At 43.7% G+C, this 19,010-nt stretch overlaps 1 protein-coding gene across 4 annotated transcripts in view; it reads right to left on the bottom strand.

Moving 5' to 3' along the window:
• Window positions 1-19,010, bottom strand: part of tln1 (talin 1) — a 287,368-nt gene that overhangs the window by 104,675 nt on the left and 163,683 nt on the right. For all 4 annotated transcript variants that reach the window (XM_038790731.1, XM_038790732.1, XM_038790733.1 and 1 more), the window contains 6 exons: window positions 16,884-17,051; window positions 16,288-16,582; window positions 8,985-9,151; window positions 5,457-5,585; window positions 2,340-2,453; window positions 758-871 (listed from right to left, as the gene is read on the bottom strand). In XM_038790731.1, the coding sequence (XP_038646659.1) occupies window positions 758-871; window positions 2,340-2,453; window positions 5,457-5,585; window positions 8,985-9,151; window positions 16,288-16,582; window positions 16,884-17,051 (987 nt within the window). The remainder of the gene's footprint in view (window positions 1-757; window positions 872-2,339; window positions 2,454-5,456; window positions 5,586-8,984; window positions 9,152-16,287; window positions 16,583-16,883; window positions 17,052-19,010) is intronic.

The raw sequence follows: 19,010 nt of genomic DNA, 5'->3' as shown, positions 1-19,010 counted from the left end.
CTTGGGACCTTGTGGACTGTCAAACTATCTTGTCAAAAGCTTTAGCTCCTCAATCGCCAGAGCCAAAGGAATATCTGAACAATATCCACTTGATCCAGTTACTTGGATACAACGTTAACTTCTTTTTTAAAACCTTTGAGGCCCGTCATTTTATTTATTTAAAAAATATATATTTTTGTTACTATTTCCAGTTTTTACATAGTAACAGCCCAATATCTGATATTTACAAATGGGTTTGTGTCTTATTTACAATGGTTTTTACATGAGGTCCCCACCTTCACAATTTTAGCTTCTGTACTCATGTTGAATGCACCATCAGCCAGGAAGTAAATGCAGTGCTTGCCACTTTAAAACAATGGAAAGATCCGTGAGGCTGAGGAATTGACACAAATCAATGTAGTCCAGGTATTCCAGAAATAACATAAGAAATAGGAGGAGTAGACCATACAGCCCTATTGTGCTCTTCTTTCCCCAGGAGTATGAACTCAGCATTGTACAATTCAAACAGTAAGCATTGGCTTTATTCCTGTACAATGGTCAATAGTCATAACGCTTGTTTTGTGTAACTCAATCTCCATGATTGTTTTAAAATTTGGAAAAACAGACTAGCTACTTTTCCTAACTTAAAAGGAGAATCAACACTTCCAGCTTCATAATTCCTATTCAATTAACATTTAGACATGTCTCATAAACAGAACATGGGTTTATGTCCTTGCAGCAGCTCTGCTAGAAGTCCATTCACAGATAATTGTATTACCTGGAGGAAGTTCTGGCTTGCACTAATGAGGGCCAGCTGGGCACTGGGACTGTCTGGCTGTGATTGGCTGCCGCGTACACCTTGGACCAGCGTTGGGATCTGCTCAGCAACAAGCTGCAAAACACAAAATCACAATTAAAATAAACATTTGAGTAGTGCTAAACATTACATCGCATTGCAAAGCGACACTGCTAGATGAGGAGCCTATCTCAACCACGTGTCTTTAACATGGAAAAACATCCGAACGCCTTTCACAGAAGTGCAGTGAGAACACAAAAATCCACACTGTGACAAAGGAGAAGACATCAGGAGGAAAACAAGTAACCAAAGTTATGGATATTTCAATGCTGCGTTGGTAATATAGTTTGGTTTAATATACAATATCCTTACTTCTTAGTGTAAACATTGGGGTTTCTGCCCAGTATCCTTGCCATGTTGGGGTCTGGTCTAGGATCGTAATAATGAGGAAGAATGGGAGGAGGCTCAAGTGAAACATAATGATGATTGGGCAGAAGATACAGCTCAGAAACCGGTTATTTGAACACAGATTAACGGACAAAATTTAATTTAGATCTTCAACATTGACAGCTGCATTAGTTATGAAAAATTGACATTTAAATAATTATCAATCTGACACCTGAGCTCTCTAAGACAGGTTTGTTACCAAATGTTGCTTGAAATATAATGCATATAATTATAACACATCAATGCCAACTACAGGAGGAATTCTCTCCAAAATAATAACCAATGACGTGCTTATTTTCAAGTAATGATGACAAAAAAAAAAAATCACAAGCTAGTTCTTTTTCCAAAAAAGCTTGCCGCATACAGGTTGCTCTGTTCGGGGGCAGCACGGTAGCATAGTGGTTAGCACAATTGCTTCACCGCTCCAGGGTCCCAGGTTCGATTCCCAGCTTGGGTCACTGTCTGTGCGGAGTCTGCACGTTCTCCCCGTGCGTACCCTCCGGGTGCTCCGGTTTCCTCCCACAGTCCCAAGATGTGCAGGTTAGGTGGATTGGCCATGCTAAATTGCCCTTAGTGTTGGGTGGGGTTGCTGGGTTATGGGGATAGGGCGAGGGTGTGGGGTTGGGTAGGGTGCTCTTTCCAAGAGCCGGTGCAGACTCGATGGGCCGAATGGCCTCCTTCTGCACTGTAAATTCAATGATATGATCTGTAAATTCCATGATATGAATATGATGGCATTGCTCCGCCAAACAATCACCAGAATAACTCAGTAGGGAGCACCCACATGGCTTTACGGAGGTGCCATGCAGTAATAAGCATTTCACTCGCTCCTACCCTTTGGTTACCAACAACAACTAGTATCTAGTGCCTTTAGCATATTAAAATGTCCCAAGTCACTTCACTGGCACATTTTGAAACACATTTTGATGCCTAGTCACATGAGCAAATATTTGGACAGATAATCAGTATCTTGGACAAAGAGGATGGTTTTAAAAGGCAACTTGAAGGAAGTAGCAGAGGAAAGTAACTAAGGATAAGGCAGTTCTTATTGGCCTTCAAAACATTTCTTTCAGAAATGATATAAAGGAAATCTACAAATGGTAATTCTGAATCTCACCTTACAGCTTTGAACCATTTGTTGTTGTGCAGCTGGGTTTTTATTGGAGGAAGCTGCATTCTGAGCAGCGGCAATCGTCTGAGTGGCAGCAGCTGCAGCCTGTTTTGCTGCATTCTGAAAATATAAAAAAGTCACTGTCAACAAAGTCACATTTAATGATTTATTATACCCTCCACCAGTATTACCTTCTCAGTATGTTGTAAAACTAGAGGAGTTTAGCAGCCTCACAATACCAGGATAAAGAAAGACCACATTGTTGCGAAAGGATTTTGCTCGTTATCTATCTGCATTTCAGTAATGCACTCAACACAATCTCGGTTCTCGGGATGTGGGCACTGATGGCAAGGCTGGCATTTGTTGCCAATCTCTCACTGTCCTTAGAGAAATAGTGGTGGTGGGCAGTCTTCACAACTGAATGGCTTTCAAATCCGCTGCAAAGGACAGTTATGAGTCAACCAAGTTGGTTTGGGGCTGAAGTCATATGTAGGCCAGGTTGGGCGAGGATGACAGGTTTCCTTCCTGAAAGGACATTAGCAGATCAGCCTCAAACAGTGACCAGGGAGAGGGATGGAATGGCTACAATTCCACCAACACAATACCTTGCGTTGAAGGCCAAAAAAATGACTTAATTCTTTATCCTTTACTGGGAGGAAAAATCTACTCACCCAATGCCACATGTCAAACAAGCAGCATGACAAACTATAGGCAGCGGAGGGGTCAAGTGGGGTGCCACTGAAGTATAGTCGAGTGCCTTCACTGTAAATGTGGAACTTGATGCTGTTTCTTCATAGGAGGGGCAGTATGTTGATAAGGAATAGGAGTGGGCCAAGGAAGATTCCAACAATGATGGGGCGGCACAGTGATTAGCTCTGCTGCTTTACAATGACAGGGTCCCCAGTTCAATTCTGACCTCGGATGACTGTCAATTTTTGCACATTCTCCCCGTGTCTGCCTGGGTTTCCTCCAGGTGCTCCGGTTTCCTCCCGCAGTCCAAAGATGTGCAGGTTAGGTGGACTGGCCATGCTAAATTGCTCCGCAGTGTCCAAAGGTTAGGTGGGGAGATAGGAATAGGGCGGGGGATTGGGCCTAGGTTGGGCAATCTTTGGAAGGGTTGGTGCAGGCTCGATGAGCCGAATCGCCTCCTTCTGCACAGTAGGGATCCTATGAGAAATTACTAACCAAGTGATAAACAGATTACCAGAATGGATGGTGGAACAATAAAAAGCCTTAGATGCATTGCACAAAACAGGCAGTTTCACATCAATAAATGATAATTCATGTTGTATTTTGAAAATGAAAAATCCATCCTCAGCCTATAGGCATTTGTTGCCTTCTTAAATCAATGCAGTCCATGAGCTGAAGGTACTTTACAACTCTGATAATAGGGAATTCCAGGATTGCAACCCGGAGATGTATGGCGCTGGGACAATTTAGAAGCGATGTTCCGATGTACCTGCTGCCCATATCCTTCTGTGAGGCAGAATTGAGCTTGGGAGGTATAGTTAAGGAGCAACTTGCTGCAATGTATCTTATCGATGCTACATGCTCCAGTAAGGGTTTCCTGTCAGAGAAGGGAATGGTTATTTAAGCTGCTAGATGGAATGCCAATTACTTTGTTGATTTTTGCAAGTTGACCGATTGGGGGTTAATTGGCCAAGTTATAAATGTCCTGCTTTTTGTGGACAGAACACTGAGAAAGTTCTCACATTGTTGGATAGATGCCAGCGTTGGAGCAATGCTGAATAACTTGGCCAGAGACACAGCTAGTTCTGATGCATGCTTCTTTAGCACTATGGCCAGAATATTGTGCCGGCCCACTGCCTTTGTTATGCCCAGCGCATTCAGTTGTTTCTTGATAGCCCATGGAGTGAATACAAAGCTGAGATAGGCACCTGTGATGGTGGAGACCTCAGGAAGAATCATCCATCAGTACGTCTGACTGCAATTAGCTGCAATCACTTTAGCATTCCTTTTGGTGCTCACATTACATGGGCTCTGCCATGATTGAGGCCGAGAATGTTCATGGTACCTCCTCCTCCCATTTGGAGTTTGATTCTCCACTAACACTTGTGACTGGTGTGGCAGCACTGTAGAGCTTTGGCACAATCCATTGATTGCGACATGATATAGTTCCATCCGCAGGATGCTTCCACTATTGTCAGGCATCAAGTCCTGGGTTCACACTTCAACAGTTTGCCACCTAATTTTCAGGCCTGCCACCCCTCTTGCGATGTTTGTTGGCCATACCACCGTTGACCTGCTCGAGCAGAGGTTGCTACGGAGACTGAAGGCAGACATGGAGGGCAGCCACAACTGATGTCAGAAAGCAAAACAGTAATCTATCACAGAGCCCTCACAGAAAGAAGCCAACCAAGCGCAAGGCCAACAGTAGGCAAAATAAACCAGGACATGCAGGACATTCTGTGCTGCACTGTTCTATGTTCTATATGATTGAATAGACAGTGGTTAGCACTCCAAGGTCCCAGATTCGATTCGCGGCTTAGGTCACTGCCTGTGTGGAGCCTGCACGTTCTCCCCGTGTCTGTGTGGGCTTTCTCCAGGTGCTCCGTTTCCTTCCACAAGTCCCAAAAGACACGCTGTTAGGTATTTTGGATATTCTGAACTCTCCCTCTGTGTACCTGACAGGCGCCGGAATGTGTTGACTATGGGATTTTGACAGCAACTTCATTGCAGTGTTAATGTAAGCCTACTTGTGACAATAAAGATTATTATTATAAGAGAATGCAGCCAGGTGAGAAAGAGGGCTCAACAAGCAAAGACTGATAAACGCTCAGATGGCAGAGAGAAGATAGAGAACGGTCATGGACAGATGCGTTTTTCACAGGTAGATCGGCGAGGCAACCCAAATTTGGCAGACATAGTATCTGGAATCAGCTACCTTGATCAATCATGGTATTACAAAATCTTTTTTGGTGATAGACCATCCTGATCAGTGTGTATCAATGTCACTTTTCACAAGTGCTTTGAACAACTGAGCTATTAACTTATTCATTAAGCGAGTCAATCAACCGACCACATGCAAATCTGATTACTGAACTATTAAATTTAACTACTGATGAAACTCACTGTTGTAAAGCCATTTGTTTCTTTACCCACCTCTAGTTTGTTCACTAGTTTCTTCTTGATGGCATTCTGTGCTGCCACATTGGTGGCTATTCGCAAGCCTTCAGCAGCTTCTCTTAACCTCTGCTGCTGCTCCTCACTGTCCGGATTGGCTGCTGCACCCTAAAACCATGATAGTTAAAAGAGAGTTTAACCCAATGACATTATTTCTAGCAATTCGGTCGATGTTAAATCACAGCTTAGCAATTGCATGTGTAATGTGATAAAATGCCATCAACCATTTACACTATAAATAAGCATCAAGAGATAGCCAAACAAATGCTGAAAGTCTGAAAGAAAATAATTCTGGGCTGATCAGTACATGTATGCGAAGTGATCAAATGCTTTCCCTTCAAAACTGGATCTGTCTTTTCCTGTTTCATCTCTGATGGGCATGTTGTGCATTTCATACCTCTTATGAAACAAAGTCTCTTGTGCAATTGTTAAATTGATAATTTAAAAAATATATATATTTAGGACATTTTCCATTTTACAATATACATGAATTTAACTTTATATAATTTTTGTAATAAACAACCAATCTTCCTACCCCATGTGTCCCTTTTAATTTTTTTGCAAACCCCTCACCCCTCTATTTGCTGACGACTACCAATTCATGAAGGAGGAGATAAACAGCCTCCACCTTGAATAGAAACCCTCCTCCAACCCCCTAAAGGTGTATTTTATTTTCTCCAGATGCAGAATCTCTGACAGATCTCCCACCCACGCCGTTGCCTTAGGCAGCTCCAGAGCCCACCATCCTAGCAGAATTCTCCTCTGGGCCATCAGGGAGGCAAAGGCCAATACATCAGTCTCTCTCCCTTCATGCACTCCCGGCTCATCCGATACCCCAAATATCACCACCCATGGGCCTGGCACCACTGTTACCCACAAACTTTCTGATATTGTCTCCAAAAAACAAAAAGACTCCCAGAACCTAGTCATTTTGGACAGGACCAAAACATGCGCGTGTGGTTCACTGGTCCCCTTGAACGTCGCTTGCATCTGCCTCTACCTCCGGAAAGAACCCACTCACATATGTTTTGGTCAGCTGCATGGTTCAATTCCTCTACCGTGGGAGGTTATTCATGAAGGCCCGCCTTCTCAACCTTGCCCCTCTCCTGAGGTGTGGTGATCCTCAGGTTAAAACACCACCAGTCAGCACTCCCCCCTCAAAGGGGAAAGCAGCCGATGATCATCTGGGATTATGGCGACTTTACCTTGTGTGTTTTGGTCATATGAGCTCTGTGCATGACTTTAAACTGGATCAGGCGCAGGCGCGTAAATGAGGAGGTAGAGTTTATCCTATGTAAGGCCTCATTCTACACACCCCTGCCCCCTCTAATGCACTACCCAACTCTTCCTCCCACTTTATCGCCTTCAACGAGGCCCTCTCCTTCAACTGTCGATTGATAGCGTAAGGCTTCCCCTCTCCACCTCATCCTCAGATACTACCTTGTCCATCAATGAGGGTGGCAACCAAGGAAATGTAGCCAGCATCCCGCCCCTCCCAAGAGCTGAAACTTTTCCAGTAGTTCCTCCAAAGCCGCAAACCTACCCTGCACAAAAATTCCTAAACCTCTCTATCCCCTCACGCTCAGACCTTGTATGTCAAGTCCAATCCTGCTGGGATGAATCTATAGTTCCTGCATATCGGTGCCCTTGACGACACTGACTCTATCTTAAAACATTTCTAAACACTATAACGAGGCTATCACCACCGGACTCGTAGAGTACCTGGCAGGTGAGAACGAAAGAGGAGCCATCATCAATGCCCTCAAACACGACCCTATACAGGTAGCTTCCTCCATCTGTCCCCAAACTGACCCTTCCTCCGCGACTCATTTCCAAACCTTCTAGATATTCGCCGCCAAGTAGCAGTTCATCAAATTTGGCAACGCCAACCCTGCTGACCATCTATCTCTCTGCAAAAATGGTCTCATAACCCAAGGTGTTTTGTCTGCCCAAACAAAGGCAAAAATCAGCTTATTAATCATCGCAAAAAAGGATTTAGGTAGGAAGATCAGGAGACCCTGGAATATAAATAAGAATTTTGGATGGACCCTCATTTTCACTTTTGAACCCACTCTGCCAACAGTCGCAAAAGAGCATCTCATCTTTTCAAATCCCCTTTCACACCTTCTACCAGGCCGGCCAAACTCAGCTTATGTCACCTGTATTCCCAAATACCTGGAGCTCTACCAACCAGCCAAAACGGCAATTTAACCAGAACCCCCCCCCCCCTGTCCTCGAATGCTCACCGCAACACCTCACTCTTTCCCACATGGAGTCTGTACCTCAAAAAGGAACCAAACTTACTCAACATCTCCATAATGCTTCCCACACTGGAGAGAGGGTCTATTATGTACAACAGTAAGTCATCCGTGAACAGATCTGCCCACTCTATACCCTTTCGCTCTGCTGATGACCTCAGTGCTATAACCAGTGGTTCAATTGTCAATGCAAAAAGTAACGGGGAAAGTGGACACCCCTGTCTTGTTCCCCTATACAGTCAAAAGTACCCCGAGCTTAACATGTTAATACGAACACTTGTGGTGGGGGCTTATACAACAGTCTGATCCAAGAAATTAATCTGGGTCCAAACCCAAACCTTATCTATGTGGCTTGAGATCAGCTCCCCCACTAATCACTGCCTTTAATGCCTCCCATTAAACTGGATCAGGCGCAGGCGCGCAAATGAGGAGGTAGAGTTTATCCTATGTAAGACCTCATTCTACACCCCTGCCCCCTCTAATGCACTACCCAACTCTTCCTCCCACTTTATCCTCCTTGTTCTCATTAAACTATAGCAGCGTCTATCCTCTGACATAGAACAAAGAACAGTAGAGCACAGGAACAGGCCCTCCGGCCCTCCAAGCATGCGCCGATCATGATGTCTGTCTAAACTAAAACCTTCTGCACTTCGGGGGTCCGTAACAGTCTATTCCCATCCTATTCATCAAGGTACCCCCATAAACATCGCAACCATATCTACAGACATCCCCTTATCCACCAACAATGCCATAAGCCAACCTCCATGGAGGCCGCTGGGCACAACCCCTCTCCAAACAATTCCACAGTGTGGAGCATGGTTGGATATGACAATTGCCGAGCATTCTGACTCCACCAGCCCAGGGAGAAATGCCTCGCCCACTATAAAAATGTCAATGTGGGAGTACACCCGGGGCACATGAGAACACCCCCCCCCCCCCCCCCCCCCCCCCCCAACCCCCAGCTGCCCATAAAATAAATACTCAAACAAGCCCATTAAAGCATAATTTCAATCATATGATTTGGCCTCTCCTTGTACCTGGCCTATATCTGCTTTAATGTTTTTCAAGATAACCGGCCAATTTTCTGTGAGTGTGGTTCATTTTTAATCCTTATGTCATGACAAAGAAATAAGCCATTAAAAATTACATGTCCAAAGTATGCTAATATGTCAATCTCTGTGAAGTTGAGAGAACATGCACTAATAAAAGGCATTCAAAATACAATGGTTCAAAAAAACCTTAGCATTACCTTTGCAGCTTCCACCATCTTAGCTGTTGCATCAGCCAATAGCTTGGCCGCAGAGAGCAGTTTTCTGGAGTTCTCAAGATCAGATTCACCTTCAGCATCAGCTTTAATAGCATTGACCAATTCTGAAGTAGCTTGGGCCAGAATCCGAGCCTGTCGCACCATCTCTCCTATTTTGGGAAAGGATGGAGAATATAATTAATATTCAATCAAGATTTCAAACAGAAGAGCAGCTGCATTTTCAGTGCATGTTAATCTTGCCTCAGTGGTGGCACTTTCATAGCCATGGGCCTAAGCCTCACTCCAGCAATTTAAGTACACAATCCAATCTAACACTACATTGCCTTAAGCAGGGAGCGGTGCCCTGTTTGAGACATTGTTTCTGTCATGTTAATTGAAGCTCCAGCTGCTCTCTCAGGTGGATGTAAAATATCCCAAGATACTATTCAAAGAGGGCCAACATTTATTTTTAATTTGATAGCACTCTTACCACTGGGTCACAAGGTTCTGGGTTAAGACCCATTCTAGGACTTGTCTTGTGTCACTCCAGTGCAGTGCTGAGTGAGTGCTACACTGTCAGAGAGGCTCTCTTCCAGGGTCCCATCTGCCTGCTCTGGTGGATGTAAAAAATCCTCTGGCACTATTTGAAGAGGAGCAAGGCAGTTCTGACCAGTATCTAGGACAATATTTGTCCCTCAATCAAAATCACAAAAACAGATTAATTGGACATTATCACATGGTGTTTGTGGGAGCTTGCAGTGTGCAAATTGTCTGTCATAGTGAATAAATCATAGAAGGCTGGTATGCAGGTACAGTATGTAATCAGGAAAGCCAACAATGTCATCAGTTGTGAGCAGAATTGAATTTTTAAAAATAGGGAGGTTATGCTTCAGCTGTTCAGGGCACTAGTGAGACCACATTTGGAGTACTTTGTACAAAATTGGTTTTCGTATTTAGAACAAAGAACAAAGAAAAGTACAGCACAGGAACAGGCCCTTCGGCCCTCCAAGCCTGCACCGGCATGCTTCCATGCTTCTACACTTCCGGGGTCCGTATCCCTCTATTCCCATCCTATTCATGTATTTGTCAAGATGCCCCTAAAGGTCACTATCATCCCTGCCGGGGCAGCACGGTGGCACAGTGGTTAGCATTGCTGCCTACGGCGCTGAGGACCTGGGTTCAAATCCCGGCCCTGGGTCACTGTCTGTGAGGAGTTTGCACATTCTCCCCGTGTCTGCGTGGGTTTCGCCCCCACAACCCAAAGATGTGCAGGTTAGGTGGATTGGTCACGTTAAATTGCCCCTTAATTGGAAAAAATAATTGGGTACTCTAAATTTTTTTTAAAACTATCGTCCCTGCTTCCACCACCTCCTCCGGCAGCGAGTTCCAGGCACCCACTACCCTCTGTGTAAAAAAGACTTGCCTCTAAACCTTACCCCTCGCATCTTAAACCTATCCCCCCTAGTAATTGACCCCTCTAAGCTGGGGAAAAGCCTCTGACTATCCACTCTGTCTATGCCCCTCATAATTTTGTAGACCTCTGCCAGTTCGCCTCTCAACCTCCGTCGTTCCAGTGAGAACAAACCGAGTTTATTCAACCGCTCCTCATAGCTAATGCCCTCCATACCAGGCAACATCCTGGTAAATCACTTCTGCACCCTCTCTAAACCCTCCACATCCTTCTGGTAGTGTGGCGACCAGAATTGAACACTATACTCCAAGTGTGGCTGAACTAAGTTTCTATACAGCTGCAATTTTTATACTCCATGCCCCAGCCAATGAAGGCAAGCATGCCGTATGATCTCTTGACTACCTTCTCCAACTGTGCTGCCCCTTTCAGTGTCCTGTGGACCTGTACACCTAGATCTCTCTGACTGTCAATACTCTTGAGGGTTCTACCATTCACTGTATATTCCCTACCTGTATTAGACCTTCCAAAATGCATTACCCCATATTTGTCCGGATTAAACTCCATCTACCATCTCTCTGCCCAAGTCTAAAAACAATCTAAATCCTGCTGCATCCTCTGACAGTCCTCATCGTTAGCCACAATTCCACCAACCTTTGTGTCGTCCACAAACTTACTAATCAGACCAGTTAAATTTTCCTCCAAATCATTTATATATACTACGAACAGCAAAGGTCCCAGCACTGATCCGTCCGGAACACACTAGTCACAGCCCTCCAATCAGAAAAGCACCCTTCCATTGCTGCTACTCTGCCTTCTATAACCTAGCCAGTTCTGTATCCATCTCGCCAGCTCACCTCTGATCCCGTGTAACTTCACCTTTTGTACCAGTCTGCCATGAGGTACCTTGTAAAGGCCTTACTGAAGTCCATATAAACAACATCCACTGCCCTACCTACATCAATCATCTTTGTGACTGCCTCGAAAAATTCTATCAAGTTAGTGAGACATGCCTCTCACTAATACGTCCACTTGCTTCCAAATGGGAGTAGAGCCTGTCTCGAAGAATTCTTTCCAGTAATTTCCCTACCACTGACGTAAGGCTCACCGGCCTGTAGTTCCCTGGAATATCCTTGCTCCCCTTCTTAAAGGAAGGATGTAAATGCATTGGAACTCGGGTGATGCACAGGGCTCAGATGACCAAGGCGAGGATGAGCGGATTCTTCTCTGGGGTGGAGGACAGGTTTGAACATTGTTCTCAGGGGTTGGTTAACCACACTCATATGTTCTGGTGTTGTCCCAAGTTAGTAAGCTTCTGAGTCTCTTTCTTCAATCCATGTTTATGATGATCTGGAGTCATGACCGTTGATGGCCATGTTCAGGGCATTGGATTCGCCGGTTTGCAGACGGGGGCGAAGGTAGATGCCTTCACCTTTGCCTCGTTAATAGCTCGGAGACGGGTTCTGCTTGGATGGGGTCTCCTACTCCGCCCAGTGCCTGTGGTTGGTTTGGTGACCTCATGTCGTTCTTACATTTGGAGAAAGTCAAGTACACCATTAGAGGGTTAGTAAGATGACAGATATTTCCTTTTTACAGAGCTAGTCACTGTCAGTTGGTAAGGGGTTTCATTTAGTTTTAGGGGTTAAGTTAATTTGTGCTTTTGGTTGTTTGTCGTCTTCTTTGAGATTGTAACTTGGGTTATTTGTTTTATATTATTTTGCTCATAATGAAAAATTTTCAGTAAACATATTATTAAAAAAAGTAAATGCATTGGAAGCAGATCGGAGAGGATTTACCAAACTAACACATGGAATGGGTAGGTTGTCTATGAGGAAACGTTGAGCAGGCTAGGCTTTTATCTACTGGAGTTCAGAAGAGTAGATGGCAGCTTGATTGAAACACAAGATCCTAAAGGGTCGTCACAGGGTGGGTGTGGAGAGGAGGTTTCCCCTTCTGGGAGAATGTAGAACTAGGGGTCACTGTTTAAAAATAAGGTGTCGTCCATTTAAAACAGGGATGAGACAAAATGTTTTCACCGAGGATCGTGAGTCTTTGGAACTTAATCACTCTGCCTCTCAAACTCTCTCCTGCCGCTTAAAACCTACTATTTTGGCTAAGTTTTTGTTCACCTGTCCTAATAGCTCTTTATGTGGCGTAGTGATGCATTTATGAAGAAGCTTGACATGGTTTGCTATGCTCAACATGCTCTTCAATTGCAAGCTGTTATTGAACCATAACTAAGTGAATAACTAATGGTGTCAGTGCCCAACCAACAGCTGCCCATGGTCACAGTTCAACATTTATGGTCTGACTTCACACACCCACGCTGCCATCGATTTGTCCTCCACCCCAGAGAAGAATCCGCTCATCCTCGCCTTGGTCATCTGAATCCTGTGTGTCACCTTGAATTGGATCAGACTAAGCCGAGTTCCAATGCATTTACATCCTTTCTAAAAACCAATACTGTACAAAGTACTCCAAATGTGGTCTCAGTAGTGCCCTGAACAACTGAAGCATAACCTCCCTACTTTTGTTTATTCAATTTGGCTATTAATCCGAGCTGCGAACCGAGATATTCCACTGCGCGGCATTTGTTTTTGGCATAATGGACCAATATAATGAGTAGGAGGTTTGCGCACATTTTCAACTGGAAGTGTGCAAGGCTGCCAAATCGGGAAAGTATTTTCGCTGGCAGCAGAGATGCATGCTGGTAGCATCAAATGGTAAAAATAACTACTGTAAATTAAGTTCTGCGCTTTTTTAAATTTAGAGTACCCAATTCATTTTTTCCAATTAATGGGCAATTTAGAGTGGCCATTTCACCTACCCTGCACATCTTTGGGTTGTGGGGGCGAAACCCACGCAGACACGGGGAGAATGTGCAAACTCCACACGGACAGTGACCCAGAGCTGGGATTGAACCTGGGACCTCAGCGCCGTGAGACTGCAGTGCTAAGTTCTGTACTTAATGCAAAACTTATTGCTAGATCAGGTGGTTAAGAAGGCCTGTAGGATTCTTGCCTTTATTAACCAAGGCATTGAATATAAGAGCAGGGAGGTTATGTTGGAGTTGTATAAAACGCTGGTTAGGCCCCAGGGAAGTTGTGTGCGCAGTTCTCGTCACCACACTATAGAAAGGAAGTGATTGCACTGGAGAGGGTGCAGAGGAGATTCACCAGGTTGTTGCCTGGGCTGGAGCGTTTCAGCTATCAAGAAAGACTGGGTAGGCTGGGGTTGTTTTCACTGGAGCAGAGAAGGCTGGGGGGGACGGGGGGACGGACGGGGGACCTGACTGAGGTGTACAAACTTATAAGGGACGTAGATAGGGTAGAAAGGAAGGCACTTTTCCCCTTTGTGGAGGGGTCAATAACCTGGGGGCACAGATTGAATGTAATGGGCAGGGGGTTTAGAGAAGATGTGAGGAAAAACGTTTTCACCCAGAGGGTGGTTGTAATCTGGAACCCTCTGCTTTAAAGGGTGGTAGAGACAGGAACCCTTAACTTTTAAGAAGTATTTCGCTGAGCACTTTAAATGCCATTGCATACAAGGCTTATGGACTAAATGCTGGAAAATGGGATTAAAATAGTTAGGTGCTTGATGGCCCGCACGGACACGATGGGCCGAAAAGCCTCTTTCCGTGTTGTAAAGCTCTATGATTCAACTTCCACCACCTTCTCAGGGAGAGAGTCTATGAATATGTTTATGGCATAGGGACAAATTCTTGGAAAGCAAGAGGGTGATAGGTTATTGGAGTAGGCGAGATGCAGATTTGAGATTCTCAGATCAGGCGTGATCTTGTTAAATGGTGGTGCAGACTCAAGGGGCCGAATGTTTGTACGTCACATTTCCTGTATAGGTACGGTAAAGTTGCCATAGTTCCAAATGTTCATAGGCTGCTTTCCCCTTTGTGGGGGAGAGCTGATAGGTGGTGGTTTAACCCGAGATTCATGGCATGTCAGGTGAGGGATAAGGTTGAGAAGGTGGAGCCTTCATGAATAACCTGTGTTATTCACATTTCCTGTACTACGACACTGACTACACTTCATTGGTTGCAGAACATTGTGAGATGTCCATTGGTTATGAAAGGTGCTAAGTTAATACATATGTATGTATAAATAAACGCAAATATATATATGAATATACACAAATATATATATAAAAAAACATAAATATATACAAGTAATGCAAATATATATGAATAAATGCTTTATACACTAAACATTTATCCCTCAATCAACACCGTAAAAACAGACTATCCAGTCATTTATCTCATTGCAGTTTGAGGCAACCTATTGTGCAGATGTTGACTGCTACTGTTGCCTGCATTACAAAGTAACAACATTTTTTTAGTAAAAAGAGCTTAAAAGGCGAACAAGAGCTTTGGGAAACTTGGGAACGTGCTGGATGATGAAAATGCAAATTCATTCATTAAATATCACATGCCAAAGGAAGCAAAAATTATGTGCTCTAGACAGCACGGTGGCGCAGTGGTTAGCATGCTACCTCCTGGCGCCGAGGAGTCAGGTTCAATCCCAGCCCCGGGTCACTGTCCGTGTGGAGTTTGCACATTCTCCCAGTGTCTGCGTGGGTCTCACCCTGACAACCCAAAGATGTGCAGGGTAGGTGGATTGGCCATATCTTTTTATTAAAACAGTAAAAAAATATATACAAGGCCAAACGTTACAAACACTAATTCTGTGTTGGAAAACCAGGGTACCCTCCCCTCAGTGCCAACTTACAGGGAGGGGGGGTAGAATACTCTGATTATTAAAACAGTTCACAACACTGTTGTACAAAAACAAACGGTACAAGCACTAAACTTTATACGTTGGAGAGACCAGATACCCTCGCCTCTGTATCAACAGAAGGGAAAGGAAGGGAGGGGGTGGGGAGAGAAGGGAAAGGAGGGTGGTGGGGAGGGACGTAGTCGGGGTGTTGGTGGAGGCCCAATAGGACACTGCCTGAACTATCTATGGAGGCAGAAAAACAAAGAACCTTCAATTATGATGTGCCAGATTCCAGGAGTCCCCCAGAGAGGGTGAGGGGCAATGTGCTAAATTGTCCCTTAATTAGAAAATTTAAAAATAAAGTGCTCTGTTCGAAAACGATAGCAGCAAATATCCATTTACTTTCTATTCTGCTTATAAGGTGATTCTAATTAACCAGATGGTTCAACAATTCAGACAGTGAATAAATGACCCAAGCAGTCTTTGGAAGGTCTCCAGTTCAATCCTTAATCTGCATGGAGCTAGCTAATCTCAGCTGGGGTAGTAATTAAATAACTTTAATTTGTGAGTCGAGGTTAGATAGCCAGAGGGAAAAGAATCACAGAGTTATCATGCTCTAATTTACTATCCAACCACTTATGAAGAAAAGGTGCATGCTGTATTGTTCAATCAAATGGGCTGCGAATACTCAAAGTCCAGGCTAACATATTAAGAATGGCAATTGAGCAAGGTAATCGAGGATTCTGCCGTCTATGGCATCATACCACAGCAAAGGCAGTAATGGCAGAAAATTAACAATTCGAAGTGCAATTGAATTTACACAAAGAACCAACAATCTTTTTATTGAAACAAAAACAGAAAATACTGGACAATCTCAGCAGGTCTGACAGCATCTGTGGAGAGAGAAGGGAGCTAACGTTTCGAATCTGGATGATGCTTTGTCAAAGCTAGGACGATAAAAAAATAAAAGGACAATAAAACAGAAGGAAGATTTGGGCATCCATCTGATCTAATTATGACTTTAGAAAGCTTTATGGCTACATTGCGTTTTTCTAACTATCAGACTCGTACTTAATGCTTAATAACCGATAACGGTAGAGTTTCTTTATTCTGTATTTATTCCATATTAGCATTACAGTAGATGTACTGTTCAGAACATCAAATTCCTTACCAGCATCCCCCATAGAGCTGAAAATGTTTTCTGTCACTGTTAGAATGGTGTCTGTCGCCTGATCATAGCGTCCCAGTGGGTGTCCTCCAGCGGCATACAGTTTGATATGCTGCAACAGGTCATTGAGGGCTTGTGTCACAGCAGTGGCTGCCACACCTACTTGTTTCAGCAGCTGCTCATCATTTGTTGCAGCCTGCGAGGCCTCCACACATCCCTCCACTGATTTAGCAACGAGCTTCCCGGCTTCAATCAGCTGTTCCTGGCATACAGGGGAGCTGATAGTCGGAGCTACTACCTGCAAAGAGGGAAGATGTGAAAAATGATTTCTAATTATTTACAGGCATTATCAAAGGACATTTAGGCGAATCTGATTTAACAAGCCTTTTTTTTTTACTTCCAGTGGAGTTCTCTACTTTTGGGATAACATTTATCTCAGCTGTCATAACACAACAGGTTCGCCGGATATAAATACCACGGCCCACTTAAGATTTTAATTATCTAAATTCGAAGGTGAGCTATATTTGCAAAGATATTCTACTTCCCCCAGTTAAATGCTACGAATCTTGCCTGGAACCAATAAGCCTTGAAACACTTACCTTAGTGCAGGCTACGAGCTGTGACGTGGAAAGTGCACACTGTGTCGCAGCTGCAATGACACGGTTCTGTAATACTGAATCCTCGGTTTTCTGAGCCACATTCTTCGCCTTCAGCACCAAAGCTGCTGCTGCATTTGCTACAGCCTTGGCCAATTGCATCAGCATGTCCTAAAAGTGGTCAGAAAATTGAAAGTCATGGTTATGTTTTAATGCTCGCTAATTTTGAGATAATCACGTTTGGTTATAAAAAGAAATTGGTACATTTTGCTTAACATGTCGATTTTCACAATTTATAGTACATTGCAGTACATTTAGATCTGTAATAGTCTGAAAATTATAATCATGGGTACCAAAATCACTGCTATTATTAGATAGCAGTGCGGTGCAGCAAATATTGAAAAGCATGGTCTAGTTTCCATGATACCGATTCACTGTTATTCTACTTTGACTTAACATTACCACTAGATAAGGCATCAGGATCACTTTACAGAGCTCTGCATAAAACATTTATAATAAATTTTATACAGGTTTTCACCCTGATAGCTCTAGTCACAAGAAATAACAAAGCCAGAACAAAATTATAACAGTCCCATGACAACCAGATTTGCTTTTTCCCAAAAATTTAAAGCAATACAATTGAAAACAAATAATCAAATAGGAATATATTCATTTGATACAAATTAATATGAACAATCACTTTGCACTTATCCCAACATGAACTGGAGTTACTCGATCAACATTGTGGTAGTTAACTGCAGATAGTCAGGTCATAGCTGCCAAGTAATGCAGCAAACTATCCAGGTCCATTTGACATGAATGAAAATAATCAGATCAGCTTTCAAGAGATTTTCTGCGCAGAATCTACAGTCATGTGACCCTTACACCACTGGGATCCTTGTCATTTCTCTGATCAAAGGTAGATGCTGTGAGGATGTTTCCTCTGTGGGAGAGTCCAGGCCCAGAAGGCATAATCTCCAAATAAGCGGTCGCCCATTTAAGAGAGAGATGAGGTGAAATTCTCCTCCCAGAGGGTTGTAAATCTGTGGAACTCTTTAGGGAGAGAGCTAAAGGGGATGGGTTGTTAGGTATGTTCAAGGTTGAGATCAACAGGTTTTTAGTCAGCCAGGGAATCGAGGATTATGGGGATAAGGCAGGAAAGTGGAGTTGAGGATTATCAGATCAGATATGATCTCATTGAGTGGCAGAGCAGACTCAATAGGCCGAGTGGCTTGCTTCTGCACCAAAGTCTTATGATGACTATAGATTGAAAAGAAAACTTGGGCCACAACTTGCTGGAAAAATATTGGTTCATGAACAGCCCTCATTAATATGCAAGTCAGCCAGCAAGCTCAGGCAATCAAGTGAGAGGCCATGAGCTGCGAACTTCTCAATCTTGATCGTTAGTTTTTGCTGCTCCACCATTTGTTTCACACGAATTGCATCTCACCTATGTTTCCTTCTCTCTCTATTTTTACTTCTGTGGCTATTTAACCCTTTCACCCACTCTAATTCATTGTCTCTCAGTCAGTCCTGTTCATTTTTAAATCCACAAATCTCATTGGTCAAGAATACATACTCTTGGCCCTGCCATTTACTCTGTCCAAGTTGCCCTTGGCGCACAATCTACTTGGACTTCCAGCAAGTTTTTTTCTCAAATTCATTCATAGGAAATGGGTGTCACTGGCTAGGCCAGCATTCATAGTCCATCGCTAATACCCTGGAGATTGTGGTGAGCTGCCTTTGTGAACCATTGCAGTCCATGCGGTGTAGGTGCACCCATGAGTTACAGCACAAAATTGTTAAGCTGAGGAGTGCATGAGAAAAGGCACAGGCAGAGGCAGAGATGCCCCTCTCCAGCAAGATCCAGCCCATTATATAACCAGCAAGCCAGAAACATTAACAATGAGATAATATCTATATTCTGTGTACTGGAGATACTTTTGTATCTCTCAATACAAAAGTCTTAAACATAGGGCATTTGTACCTATAGAATGAAGTACTTTGTCCAGAGAGTTGGATTCATTATAGAATTCTGCCAAATTAGCACTGCCAAATAGCGTTATTTTGCCAGTGTCACACAAGTCAGTTTCAAACAATGTCAGGTGGAATATTTGCAAAGCAATTTTA

The sequence above is a fragment of the Scyliorhinus canicula genome, chromosome 3 (assembly GCF_902713615.1).
Source record: "Scyliorhinus canicula chromosome 3, sScyCan1.1, whole genome shotgun sequence".
Taxonomy (NCBI): Eukaryota; Metazoa; Chordata; class Chondrichthyes; order Carcharhiniformes; family Scyliorhinidae; genus Scyliorhinus; species Scyliorhinus canicula.
The sequence above is the reverse complement of the archived record's forward strand: the minus strand, read 5'-3'. Positions and strand labels throughout refer to the sequence as shown.